This window comes from Balaenoptera musculus, chromosome 10, assembly GCF_009873245.2.
Source record: "Balaenoptera musculus isolate JJ_BM4_2016_0621 chromosome 10, mBalMus1.pri.v3, whole genome shotgun sequence".
NCBI classification, from domain to species: Eukaryota; Metazoa; Chordata; class Mammalia; order Artiodactyla; family Balaenopteridae; genus Balaenoptera; species Balaenoptera musculus.
The window spans coordinates 15,168,194-15,182,600 of record NC_045794.1 but is presented as its reverse complement, the minus strand read 5'-3'; the positions used below and the strand labels follow the sequence as shown (position 1 = coordinate 15,182,600).

Sequence of the window (14,407 nt, the reverse complement as noted above, 5' to 3'; positions counted from 1 at the left end):
GGCTCTAGCCAACTCATCCCCTAATCTGGGAGCCCTGGTAGAGGGTGGAACCTGTACGATTGTAGACTGCAGGCTAGATGCCAGGGTATAGTGGGAAAAAATGTTGGCAGTCAAATGGAATAGTATACATTTCGTAAAGTTCTGAGATACAAAAAAATAAAAACTCTATTAGGCATTCTGCAAACATTGAAAGAGTGAGGCATGAAAAAACAGAACTTGGAAGAAGAAATTTATTGCAATGGAAGGAGGGAGATTTATAGAAATTATAGGTTGTGTACAAATAGGCACAGGTAACTTGAAGGAGGTAGTTTTCAGGAGCATCATCTCAGGTGATATTCCTGTAAGGGAAGCAGCTGAGCAAAGAGAGTCTTTATTGATAGCCCAGAATTCCACCCAGAGGGAAAACCAGACACAGAAATTGTTATCTAGGTAATATACCATTTAAACTCTGTCATGATTACTATGCTGATGACTGAATGAATTAGACCTCAAGATGTACTTAATTTACTTTTTCATAAATCAGAATATCTAATGAGTCAGAGTATATCTTTATTTAAGTACATTATTTAAAATTTGCTGCAGAAGGACAAACCTTTTCATAATCCACCTTTAAATGGTTGTGCTGACTGAACCATTTTTTGATTGTATTTTCTTTCAGTGGTCCTATCAGTCCAGAATGGCGATGGATTTTCGCGAGGGTTATAGCATCGGGCACCATCTGCACCAATCCTGGTTGATAAAAAAGAGATTATGGAAATACTTCTTTCTTTACAGGATGAGGGATACTGAGGAAAGGCATCTTGATATAGGTAACAACATCAATAGTTGCCAGCACTACTCGGATTACCCTTTTTATTTCCCAATCTTCTTCTCTGAAGGAGTCTTACCTAGATGGTATTGCTTCTAATTTTTCCTAAATCCTAGGGAGCGATGAGGCTACTTGTGTTTGGATCAGATGTATCAGAGCAGCTTTAATATTTTTTCTAGAACTACAGTAGAGAGCAAATCTAGATGGTCTCCCAGAGACCCCACTGAGTCAATAGAGCAGTGAATTAATTAACATATGGCTTGTGCATTCATTTACAGTTTAAGGGAGGACATTCAAACTTGTGTAACAAGCATATTTATGATGTAAGTGAATCAAATACAACTTCCGTGACAAATATTTCAAATATATTATAAAAATCAATGTTCAGGTTAATAAAACCTTCACTGTTCAATGTTTCATTTCTAGGAGTGAACATTGATTGAACTTCAATAGGAGCTTTGCCCCACTAGCCATGCATCCATCAAGGCTTCTTTTCATTGTGTTCCTAAGGTTATTGGAATGTAAATATTTTCAAGCCTTCTGATTTTTATTCTGTAGAGAACAGCACTTTAAACCGGGTATTTAAAATTCTCCCAGGACTAATGTACACAAAACAACCTGTAATGTACAGTTCTGTAAATAAAGTCATTGAAAGAAATTAAAGTCTAGAATTTCTGATTTCCACAATCTTGACAACTGCAAGAGTTGCAAACACAAATGCCCAAAGGGACCAGGGACATAAATGTAATTATATGAAAAGAGAGAAGATTAAGTTTTAAAATTTGACTATTTCATGGTCTACCTTAAAAATATTCAAATTAAACAACAAACAAGAATATCACAGTAATGGTAAATGAAACATTTCTCAGTGCTGAATTTGGCCAGTGGCAGCTGGTTGCAGGATTAATCTCTCTCTCTCGCTCTCTGTCTCTCTTTTTTTGCAGCCTTAATCTCTTAATATCCAATAGCCCAGCCCAGCCCAATCATGACTGTTAGGCATCTATTGATACATTGCCTCATCAGAAAGAAACTTAAACATGGAGAGTGGGAATTCAATGCTGCAAAAATAACCTATTAAAATCTATTTGTTAAAAACAAAAAGAAAGAAGGAGATGTAACAACCCAGAGATAAATCCTGGGTGTATATTTAATATCATAACACTTCTCCCTTCTCCCCCAACAGTATTCGGCTCTTGTGCTAGTTTTCCTGTGCTTATTAAGTGAGATAGCAAATGTAAAGCACTGCATTTAACACTAATATAATTACTCTAAAAAGAGTAATATAATTCCACTTCTAATCCTGAAATTTTCCCTCATTTTTCCAGTTCCTCCCTTTAACACTTCCTAACAGAAAACCTCCTTCTACCTGGTTCCTGCGTGCCTCATTGCCACCTTGCATCTGACCATGCTCCAAATTAGGACTTAGATTACTGCACCCTTTAGATAGGGTGCTGTAGCAATGTCAGTTACTCTTCAGACCACATTTGTCTTCAGGGAGTTAATCATTGCTAAATCCCAAGCCATTTGTCATGTCTTTCATTGTTGAATACCCAGAAAACTTTGCACCTAATTTATAACATCATGGTGGCTAAATTCTGCTCATTAATTAAAACCATAAATTACATTTTATACATTTTAAGCTAGTATGTATCATACACTTTTTAAATACTTCTAGCATAATTCTGTGCACAGTAATATCTGTGGCTCCATTCCCATAGCTCTCTAATGCAGATTCCTCAAAATTTAATGCCCATATGTATTACTTGGGGATCTTGTTAAAGTGTAGGTTCTGATTTAGTAGGGTGGGAGTGGGGTCTGAGATTCTGAGTTTCTAATAAGCTCCCAGGTGATGTCAATGCTCCTGGTCCACAGGTCATACTTTAAGTAGCAAGGTTCTTAGGGACAAAACTTTTCAAGATGGTATCACACAAAGCAGTGGGTCTCAAAAAGGTGTGCATGAGAAACTCCAGAGCAGCTTTTTGCAATCACTGAGACTTGAGCCTCAGTCCCCCACCCTCCATCTCCTCCCCACCCCTCCCCAATGAAGAGCCTGATATAGCAACCTGCTTGGGTCCTAGATATAGCTGCTCCAACTCTCCTAAGTAATTTTTATGTCCATCAAACCTGGAGCAAAGTTAGAGCAATGAAATAAATCCTAAAGAATTTTTATCTGCTCTGATAATCTCTTCCAAAGTTCCTACAACATCATATACAAAGTAGTCATGAGAATTATAGTCAACAATAATGTTGATAAAGCCATGTAAACTTGTGGCCTGGAGTATACTCTCCTTAAGGGCAGCAGCCCTGTTTAGGTTGTTTTAGTATTCCCTATCTTACTTTGTGACATTTCTTGAGAACAGCAGATATTCAATAAGCCTTGGAACCTGATTAAAAATGGAACCTAATCTCTTAAAAGAAGACATTTGCTTTAATGATCTCCATTTTTCTTGAAGAAGTATTTTTCCAGTACAACCTTACAACCAAAAGAAATTGTTGGTAGATAGCGGGAAAGAATAATTTGTTTGTTTGTCTTGTGACATCTGTAACTTTGGGCAAGTCTAGAGTTATTTCTGCTGGATTATTTTACTAACTTTAAAAGTCTTAGCCTCCATTACTTCTTATGATTATAAACAGAGAAATGAGTAGATGGAATTGAAGAATTCCACTGAGGTTGGTGTTGTATTCAATTTCTGAAGAAAAAGTAATCCATGTGACACCAAAAAGCTCAGCTTGGTTCATCTAAGGTTTATTCTTACCCTTTCAACATATTAGGATATGAAAGAATTAGGTCATTTATGTGAGAAAAGGGAGAGAAAAACTCAAGGAATAATGATCTCAGAGTAGCAGTAATAAAAGACTTTTAGGAACTAGAACTTTAGAAGGAGTTCGGGAGTGGGATACTTGGCATGGAAACAAGGGCCCTATTATCAGAATAAAAATAATTGGGCAGTATGACTTGTTAACAGTAGTCCTGAAGTATCCAATTGCAAGTTAAGCTAACTAGGAGGTGCTTCCATGCTTAGTTTCCAAAATCTTGAGTCACAGTTGGCTGGGGTACTGAGCCTCGCAGTGGGACCTCAGGAACTGGAGGGCCAGGCAATGACAGTCTCTCTTTTGAGATGATGGGTTTAAACTGTAGTTCTGTCTGAATTAAAAAAGAAAAAAAAAAAGACAACATAGTTCTAGGTCCCTTTCCAGTTCTATGGGTTTTTTATCCCTTTGTTTATGCAGATGCATCTGCTATAATTCATACTAATTAATTTAATGAAATGCTAAGTGGCAATGGCCCCATGTAAAAAAAATTATATGATATCCTAGAAATTATTTCTTCAATTTAGCATGACTGTAATTAAGTACAACTTTTACCTCTGATGTTTGAGTAATTATTAGGGTGGATCTTCAACGTTATTTTCATTGAAAATGTGTATAAGTGTAATTATATGTCCATATTAGTGGCTTGGCTTTTATCAAGGAAGAGAAATGCTGAAGTATGCTCAAAGTTTGCATGAATGGTCATCTTTGACTGTTGATATTACACTTTACTCAAAAGTCTTTTAGAAACTGAATGCATGTTTATAATGTATTTAGAATTTTCAGAACTCCTTTAAGCATTTGCAACTTTGTAAATTTTGTGTTAAGAGGCAACAATTATATTTTTTTGAATGAGTAGACTTTTCTATTATCAGCTTAGAAAAAGAGAAAAAAATATGTGTTAATCATTAATGTAACTAACCCTTAAGGACACACAAAAGGATATTACAGTTAACATTTGAGTTGTCAAGAGTCCTAATTAATATCTAGAAGATATCTAGAAGGACATTATGCTTTACATAAATCATTTTGGCTTACTGTTTTTGAAAATAATTCTTTGTAAAAAAGAAGAATGACCAGGTTTAGTTCTCTGGATTTTAAAATTTGTAATCTAAAATGAAAGCTGTGGCAACTCTGGGGGAATATTACTGATGAATGCGTGAGATAAATAATGTAAGTCAACCAACTTTCTAGTCTATACTGACCTTGGCCTTTTCCTGTGGATAGACATCTATAAATGATCATTTGCATATCCAGGCCCTCCTGCAGCCAAATATTGTCCATCACATGAATAATCTGCAGAACAAGCATATCCTGACGAAGATCATCTCCAGCCTGTTAAAAAGAAAATTATAGACTCCGGGTTTCTCCTTGAATTTCATTAAAAGCTTTCAAATATGGTATATGTCATTTTCTTCCTTGAATAATTTTCCAGCCTGACTTAGGGTGGTTTCAATTGTTTTATTAGCACTAAGAATACCTTGTGTTTCTGATAGAAGATCAAAGAAAATGAGAACTTTCTTTTAAATGATTACAGAAGCTTTAGCCATTAAATTAGAAGCTGCTTGGAATGTTGTTCCCTGATAATAATCTTTCAATTTATTATCCATGTGCAATGTCTTAACCTCAAAGTCTGGTGAAGAGAGGTTGGACGAATGTTTATGCAAATTTCAAACTCAGCCAAGTGAAATCTCTTTCTAAGGGAAACATTATTTGATGTGCCATAAATTTATGCACTGATATACAGTTAGCCTACCAAGAGCTTCTTGACTGGGAGTATAAATAGCACACATATAATTCATCAGACTTTGAATCATTGACTTCTCTTGTTATGAAGGCAGTTAAGAAGTTTTCAGAGTAAACAGCCTTTGATAATAATAAGAAATGATAAAGGGGTGTTTTTCTAGCATAGGTGAAGGACATAGAATATGTCCAAAGGGGAAGGACAGTTCTATGCTTTTAACTAATAAGAGGCTTGGTTTTGAAAATGCTTTCTAAATTATAGAAAACTATGCCAAGATGAGATTTTGTGTTCTTTTTTCTTCACCAAAAATGCAGTGCCGGGGTAACATTAATGCTTGAGGTTTACACAGATAACAGCAAAAGTATAGGTGTGTTAATCATTATCTTCAAAACTAGTCAGAATCTAACAAAAATTCCACTCTGCGACCTTGTTGTCTGGTTTGGCTGAATAACTTATCAAATTTAACTGAACAACTGGCAAATGCTTACTTTTTACTTACAGCTCCTTTTTCTGTCCCTTTTTCCTACTTGACTTTTACTCTTAACCTTTTACTCTATTGTCCCATGGGATTCATGACAAAGACTGATATGGCCCTTATTTATATTTTATTTAAAAAGAAGACAACAACCCAAATTACTAAAATAAGCAAGTGCTTACAGATAAGAATTTTATGCTAAATCATATCATTTGAGTTTCAGCTAATTTTGATTCGAACTTAGTATCTAGGCCAAAGGAAGACTCTCCCCCTAGGAACTTTACCACAATTCTGCTTTCTGTATTACTCAAAAGTGATTGCATTATTTCATTTATTGAAACATACCTCCCGGAGTTTTGCACTGAAGATTCATTGGCTTTGAGCCAGTATTGTTTGATTTATTGCCAATCATAGTTTGGCATGTACTATAATTCTGTAATAATGCAGAATCAAAAATAACTGGAATCTTCTGTGCTGCTGCCAGAGGAAAAGAGCTATAATAATTTCTTTTTGTGAGTAATAAGTCAATAGTTCTACCAATGGAATCAATTTGATGTTTCAGGAGGGCTACTGTACCTTAAAAATGACGCTGATGTTTTTGCCCATTGGATTAGCATTAATGAAAGTAATCTTCAACGGCAAAGCATTAGATGTGAAATATGAACATGCCTATGGGACAAAAAGAAGAGAAAAATGGTGAGCAAAACAAAGCAAAAAGAACAGTTTCCTTGCAATCATGGCCCCTTGCAGAATTTGTTATATGAGCATGCGTAACACATATGAATAATTCTCACACTTTGGAACAAAGAAACATATTTATTAAAAAAAAGACTTTAGTCTACCAACCAAAGCCTTTATTTGTAAACTAAAAATGCCAGCTTTTCGGCAGGTTGTAAATCTTCAACTACATTTTTTTCTCACTAAACAGTGATGATGTGTAGGGAGTTTAAATAAACTAAGTAGTATGTAGGTATTGTGCTTATGCTAGTTAGTTAATACCTAAAAGATGAAATCACTATTTAAAAAAATATATTTCCTTTTCATTCTTTCTGCCCTGCAGCATACTTTAAGGAAACATGCATATAGAATTAACAAAGACCTGAGTTCAAATTTGGACTCTGTAACTTATCAGCTGTAAGACCTTGGACAAGTTACTTAAATGTTTGTATCCCACTGTAAAATAGGGATAAAACTCTTACGTCACACATTTTTGGAATAGGTATATGAGCTAATGGATATAAAATACCTTTCACAGTGTCTGACACTAATCGGGTACTTCAAAAAGATTAACGCATTCTTCTTCACTTTTTGCTAATGAACATTTTCTTATCTTTACAAGTAACAGTACAACATATATTTCCTATTCTCGTTTCTTTCAATTATACTTTACATTTCTATTTTCAGTTTTATGATATCGACTACTGTCCATTATTTTCCTTTTATGTGCTTACAACTGTTTGAGTGTTAAAAGGCTGTATGTCTTTAGGTTATTAGAGAGTTCACATTGACAGTGAAGAATTAAATCAATACTAAAGAAAGGAAAACAACTTGATACTTTCAATTAATCAACTTAGTAAAATATGACATCAATCTATTTTGAAGGATCAGTTTGAATATCATTATTTCTGATAAGTCTGAAATCAGTAGAAGTTGAGAGGAAAGGATCTATTTCTTAATCTATCAACATAAATCTAACCTAATCCCTAAGCAAACAGAAACCCTTGTTTACCGAATCAATTTGAGTTTTATAGTAAAAGGATGAGGCTGCTTGTTAAGTAATGAATTCTCGCTGCAAGAATCAGTCAATCAGGGAACATATGACCTTCTGTCACGGTATTGAATTAGGAAACCCTGTATTAGGCCAGAGTCTAGATCAGTGGTTTTCAAATTCTCCTCATTCAATTCTGGGGGCTGGGGTGGGAGAGTGATGATCTCTCTGAGGTATGCCAAGTCCAGGGAAGAGACAAAGGGCTAAGAAAGGCTGAGGGCAAGGTTTAGTCCCTCTTCTTAATTATATCACTCAGAGCTATATTGCTTTCATTGCTTAATATTTTGCTTTTCACACGCAGTATATTTTTTGAGAGCCATGGCAAAAATACTATACATTTGACAGCTAGTATGCACAAAGCATTATCTATATGCTAATAGAAAGAGACACCATATCCACCTCTCATAGAGCCTGCAAAAGTTGGTATGAATGTATACACGCATGCATTTCACAGCTGAATGAAGAAGCATTTGAAGAAGAGAGTCTTTCAGAGATGAGCTGAATTTGAAGATTGTGAAAGACATAGATTGGCAAACAGGTAAAAGAAAAGGTTTGCTAGGTAGAAAAAGGTAAACAAGGACACCTTAGATTAGAGTAGAAGTTAAAAGTGGATTGGGAGGGCCATAACCAAGAGATAGGAAAGAATGAATCAAAATCTTGGAGGATATTTTATGTAAATGGTGAGATAAAAGATCTGGAATAGAGAAAGGAAGATAAGAAAAGCTAGAATGGAGAAAGGAAGATAGGACCTCTGGTCTTGAAAAGTGAAAATTAGTGAAATAGACTTAAAACAGTTTTTAAAAAGGAAAAGAAACCTATTAGTAAATGAAATGTCTGGTCTTTACTTTCCCAGGAGGGGAGAAGGATTGCGTTCAGTTATTCCCACTCTCTCATATGATCTACCCCTTAGTGAAACAGGAAATGGTCCATTGTGATTAGTGGTTCCAAGGAGAGACAGGGGTGAGAATTCTTCTTATAAAGAAAGTTTAACCAAACCTAAGACCATTGCTCTCTGTCTTGGAGACCCATGCTTTAAAGAATGGATTGAGCCAGGCCTGAGTACTTCTCCCTAGTGTAGTTTACTGATGGTGATTAAAATAGAATGCTGACTATCCACATGCAGGCTTTCCTACACTCACTACAGTCACGGGACTTCTCTCCAGAGCGAACTCTAATGCACGATAAGCTCAGTAATGACTTTCCCCAAATCACTGCATTTATCAGGTTTCTCCCCAGATGGGCTCTCTGATGTACTGTAAGATTGGTGCTATAAACAAAGACCTTCCCATATTCACTACTACTTTCATAGGACTTCTAACCAGTGTGAATTCTCTGATGTGTAATGAGGTATGAGTTTTGATGGCATATTTTCCACATTTACAGGGCTTTTGCTTGTGTGAAGTCTGTGATATAAAATAAGACATTTACTAGACTGAACGTTTTGCCATGCCGCATTCAAAAGGCTTTTCTCTGGTATGAATTTGCTCATAGTCAACTAGTTGAGAGGTCTGACTGAAGGCTTTTCTACACTGCTGACATGTATGTGCTTGTTCCCTGGCATGGAGGATCCAGTGTCAAATAAGACATATATTCTGACTGAAGGCCTTACTACCTTCCTTACCGCCGTAAGGCTTCTCCCCAGTGTGAACTCTCTGATGGTCAGTACGGTCTCTAACGGAACAGAGAACGTTCCCACACTCGCTTGAACATGACGTTTCTCACTTGTGTGAAGTGTCTGATGCTGGAAAAGGTTCTACTCTGCATGAAGGCCTCACACTCGTTACACTCAGAAGGCCCCTCCCCAGTACAGGCTACCCGATGAGCAATGAGCAGGGTACGCGGAGTGAAGGCTCTAACACATTCGTCACCTTGATGAGGTTTCTCCCAGTGATGGAGTCTCTGGTATTTATTGAGATGGGAGGAGTGATGACAAGTCTTCCCACACTCTCACATTCATAGGGTTTGTACCCTCATTGGTTTCTCAGATGAACCACTGGCTGAGGGGTTTGTCTGAAGGTCTTACTACACTCATTACACTCCCAGAGGTTCTTTCCAGTATGGATCCTCTGATGGCCAACCAGATGCGGGCTCTGACTAGAACTCTGCCGCATTTACTGCACTTCCTATGTGATGCGTGTCCCTTCAGACCTCCTCGTTGTTCAGCAGGCCTGGAGGACAGACCAACATGTTCTGCAGGTGAGAGCACCATCCTCCACATCCGCCCTGTTCATTGCTGTACGCTCAGGCACAGCTGACCAGAGCAAATGGGACAACGAGGTGGCTCTACTTGGGGCACTTCCCAGCCTCAGGGAAAGTGCCGATGGCTGCAGGTCGCTGTAGGGAAGGAGTGTGGTCCCAGCCACAGCACTACGGGTGATGACTCCTGAACTGCTGATGCCCCCGGCATGGTCTGCTCACCTGGACACTCAGAGCAACGATCCACTAGAGCTGGTGCCCCACATCACCAAGGCCTGCACAAGCCACAACACATAAGTAATTTTCACCAAGGCCTGCACAAGCCACAACGCGTATGTAATTTTGATTGAAAACAATCTTTCTATTCCTTAAACAACAATGACAAACCAAGAAAGCAGAAATAAAAAATAACATCTGGACTCAATGAACTATTGATATATTGTTCTTTCTACATTAAGATACTCTGTGTTTTTGAAATGTTTCCATGTATCTTTAGCATCAATCAGTGCATACTGCTAATGATTAAAAGGTTACACAGGGCTTCCCTGGTGGCGCAGTGGTTGAGAGTCTGCCTGCCGATGCAGGGGACACGGGTTCGAGCCCTGGTCTGGGAGGATCCCGCATGCCGCGGAGCAACTGGGCCCGTGAGCCACAATTACTGAGCCTGCGCGTCTGGAGCCTGTGCTCCGCAACAAAAGAGGCCACAATAGTGAGAGGCCCGCGCACCGTGATGAAGAGTGGCCCCCACTTGCCGCAACTAGAGAAGGCCCTCGCGCAGAAACGAAGACCTAACGCAGCCATAAATAAATAAATAAATAAATAAAAATTAAAAAAAAAAAAAAAAAAGGTTACACAATTTTTTAAAATCAGTGATGATTTGGATTTTAGCCCAGATAGACATATCTCAGCTTATAAAATTGATGCCTTATTTTGTTATTATTCAAAGTACGTCTATGCAGCACATTTGGAAAATTTGTAGGGTGTCTTTGCAGCAGCATAATTGTAAAGGTGACAGTATTAAGCTTCTAGTAAAACTTTTTCTATTCATACTAATGGTCTGATTTTTCTCCTAATTATTAAATCTGTTTTTCTTGACTGTGTTCCGACTTTAGTTAACTAACACTTATTGTGCATGCATGAGAGTTTAACCTCTTCATTTTTAAATCTCACTTATCAATCCTCTTTATTAGAGTCTTCTACTCTTGGACTTTTGAGAAGGAATATAATAAAGCTCATGGAGAAAGAATGATTCTAAGTCAGAGAAGGGTGGCTGATAGAGACTTAGGAAGAGAAGGAGTTTGTGAGTACAACAATGCCAGGAAGGGCTTTCCAGGCATGAGTAAAATCACAAACATATATGGCACAGTGACTCATAAGCATCAATGAATTTTAAATTGAATCAAAACTGAGATGTTATAGCTAATGATATACTAGTGTCCTAGGCATGGGCATGCACATAATCTAAATAAGCATGAAATTAAACTAGCCTGCATGGGGTCGCCAAATCAACCATTTTGAATAAGTCAAGAAATCAATTCAGTGAGAAATGTCTTCATTTTTTTCCACTGAACTGTGGTTAGTGTGTTTCTAAACCAACGAAATATCTGATGAGGTTAATGTGATACCAGCTGGTCACAGTGCATCAAATAGAGCACACACAGTTTGGATGGGACTCAATTACTTTTTTCTTAAATAATTGCAATAACAATTTATAAATTGTTTTTGCCATTTCAAAAACATCCAATGAACTAAACAATACACAATGAGAATACTCAACTTATCTACTGAATACATTGACTTACATCTCCATCAATTCCCTTTATGCATAGGGCAGGGTTCAGAGGAAGGTGACAGGTATTTGTACACTGAAAGAATTCTTCTAGTCTGCCAAGTTCTTTCTTCAGGACCTCCTGTGAAAAATCATTAGAAGAAGCATTTTCGAAACTGAAAAGAACTGGACTTTTCCTTCAAGTTATAATTTCTTTTGTTGATTAAGTAAACTCCTTAATTCAGGGGTTGCACACTTGGGTGCTTTGGGGTCAGGTGGGTGATGTAGCCACATATGAGGAGGCAGTGGGCTAAAGACAATAGGGAGTACCGGGGAAAATGGGGAAGTAAAGATTGCATGTCCTTTCTGAAGAACTTTAAATTCAATTAAAAACAAAACCAAAACAAAGCACTGTTCTGTTCAAACGAAACATGATGGGTTGGACTTGACCTGTAACCCACCAACTTGCAACCCCTGCTTTAAGTAATTATTAACATGATCCATTTATCATAATTCCCTGAAATCTTAGTTTGTAACTCTCAAGGTTTACACTTAATAGTATAATACTTTTTAGAAAAAAATTTACATAGAGTAGGAGACAAAATAATGACAAAAAAGATAATTATAGACCATTGATAAATGTCAGAAGCAGTAATACATATGAACAAATAGTTTACTAAATGCCAGTAAGTGTATTTCTGATACTTGACTCACTCCCTTCCATAGTGCTCTGTACATGTGGAAGGTCTGAGACCACAAATGATACCTTTAGAATTGTGTATCCCCTGACACAAAAAGGAGAAAAACAATAATTCAGAAATAATAATAATTCAAAATTTAAAAAAAAACTCCTTTTAGCCTACTTTGAAAACTGTTTAAGCCCAATTCTAAAAATGAGGATATCAGATTAATAGTGTTTAACTAACTCTCAAAAGTTTCTTAGCTCTTACTCCGGGTTCACTGCCAAACAATAGAATCTACTACTCCCAGAATCCAGCAAAACAAGGTGGAGAAATGAGGCAAAGCTCCACAGTGGCATTCTTTTTGTCTTCCTCTTTTGTCTTTTCTATACCTGGATTTGCCTGAAGAGCACCATGGAGGGGAACCTCTGCTCTCTTTAACTAAAATCTCTTCACTTCATATAGTTTAACTGGGCTTTAAAAAAAAAAAAAAGAAGAGAAAAAAAGCTTACAGTAACTTTTGAGAAATTATAAATGCTTCTCCCACCTCTTTCTTTTTCTCTTTCTATTTTCACGTGAAGATGTGTTATCACAAGAGCAGCCAGTCAAGGTGAGAGAAACGCATTTATCTGAGAGAATAATGTCAGTATCACTGGAACGTGATGTAAATAGTCAAAAAGGCACTGTATTAACTGTAGCATGCATCTTAAATACATGAGGGAGTTTGAAACATAAGAAATAAAGACCAAACCTATACACAAATTTTGTAAATTTTAAGCCAAATTTATTTTACTTACTTTCAACTTTTTGTCTACCATTAGAAAATAATTAATGATTTTGCAGTAATATGGAGAAATCATAGAACTTTTTTTTTTTGCATTGCCTATCATGTTACTAGCCTTAAGGCTCTTCTGTGCATACAGAGTTTATATGTCTCCCATTTAAAAATAAAGTCCCTGCTTATGCTTTTTATTTTCCAATTTCTCCTAGGTAGGTGAAGTAGCATAGCTTCTGGCATTACTGCCAAATGAAGTGACTTCCAGCAAGAAAAATCTTGTGCTAGGAAAAAATTCTGGGACCCTTTGCCTATTTTCATATCATTTTGTTGAAAAGTCTTGTTGATTTTAAACAGTGGGTGGAGAGAAACTATGAGCTCCCTTGAGGACAAGATTCGTGTTTTAGGCATCTTTCTATCCTTATCTCCTGGTCTGTAGTAAGTACTTGTTATTGAATGAAATTCTTAATACAGTGAATGGATGTCCACTATCTCACTGCATCTAGAATGTTGAACTTAAGAGAACCTACTTAATGATCTATATCAGTGAAGGGAACTAGTAATGCAGTTAATTAAGAAGAGCAAGTGTTTTTCCATTAGAGCAAGAAAAAGAACAGCCAGATCCATTATTATAATCAGTGATGAAAGAGGCACAATATTTTGACTATCATCCATGGATGTTAGAATAAAAGTATTATTCAATACTATCCACACCACTATTGATTTCTTTCATTTAATTCATTTAATTTGTTGTGGGAAAAAAAAAGTCTTTAAAAATGTGACTTTGATCAGTGCAGTGTGAGAAAAATCTAGACCTAGATTTTGTACCTTGGGCAAGGGTGCTCTGAAAAGTCCCCTTGTGTACTTCTTCCATGAGTCTGAATTGTGCTGCCTTTCTGAGTAAATTACTTCATCTGGTCATTTTAATCAAATTGCCTTTAAATTGGTCTCTTGTCAGGTACTGTCTATGCTACATGGCTATTTAGATAAAAAAATCATGTCCTGGTGATAGATATTATCATTAACATTAGGATAGTAAATTGAAAAAAAAGTTGATCAAAAGAATTGATTTAAGTGTCTTAAGACAAAGTGTAGTCAAGGAATTTACCTTCTGTGTTATGAAATTCAAACTTAATTGAACCAGGTTTAAGAAATAAAACAAAACTTTATTACATGAAGATTGATTTTGCAACAAACCTGTCTTTGAGGGTCACTGGCAGATTTGACTTTTTCACCAATGTCTCCCAGAATTTTGATGAGTTTCTTTTCCTTGGAAAACTCATCACTCAGGGCTTTTCCTGCACAGAATTGGAGAGCAGCCAATAGCTTCTGATACCAGCTTTTAAAATAAGCTTCATTCTGTGCATCCTTTAGCAGCCTGA

General features: G+C 36.7%; 1 protein-coding gene across 2 annotated transcripts in view; it reads right to left on the bottom strand.

Annotated features, from left to right (window-relative positions):
• PIK3C2G (phosphatidylinositol-4-phosphate 3-kinase catalytic subunit type 2 gamma) overlaps positions 1-14,407 on the bottom strand; it is a 354,208-nt gene that overhangs the window by 134,492 nt on the left and 205,309 nt on the right. For both annotated transcript variants that reach the window (XM_036866811.1, XM_036866810.1), the window contains exons 18-22: positions 14,223-14,403; positions 11,605-11,712; positions 6,415-6,507; positions 4,825-4,954; positions 593-729 (exon numbers count right to left, since the gene is read on the bottom strand). In XM_036866811.1, coding sequence (XP_036722706.1) covers positions 593-729; positions 4,825-4,954; positions 6,415-6,507; positions 11,605-11,712; positions 14,223-14,403 — 649 coding nt within the window. The remainder of the gene's footprint in view (positions 1-592; positions 730-4,824; positions 4,955-6,414; positions 6,508-11,604; positions 11,713-14,222; positions 14,404-14,407) is intronic.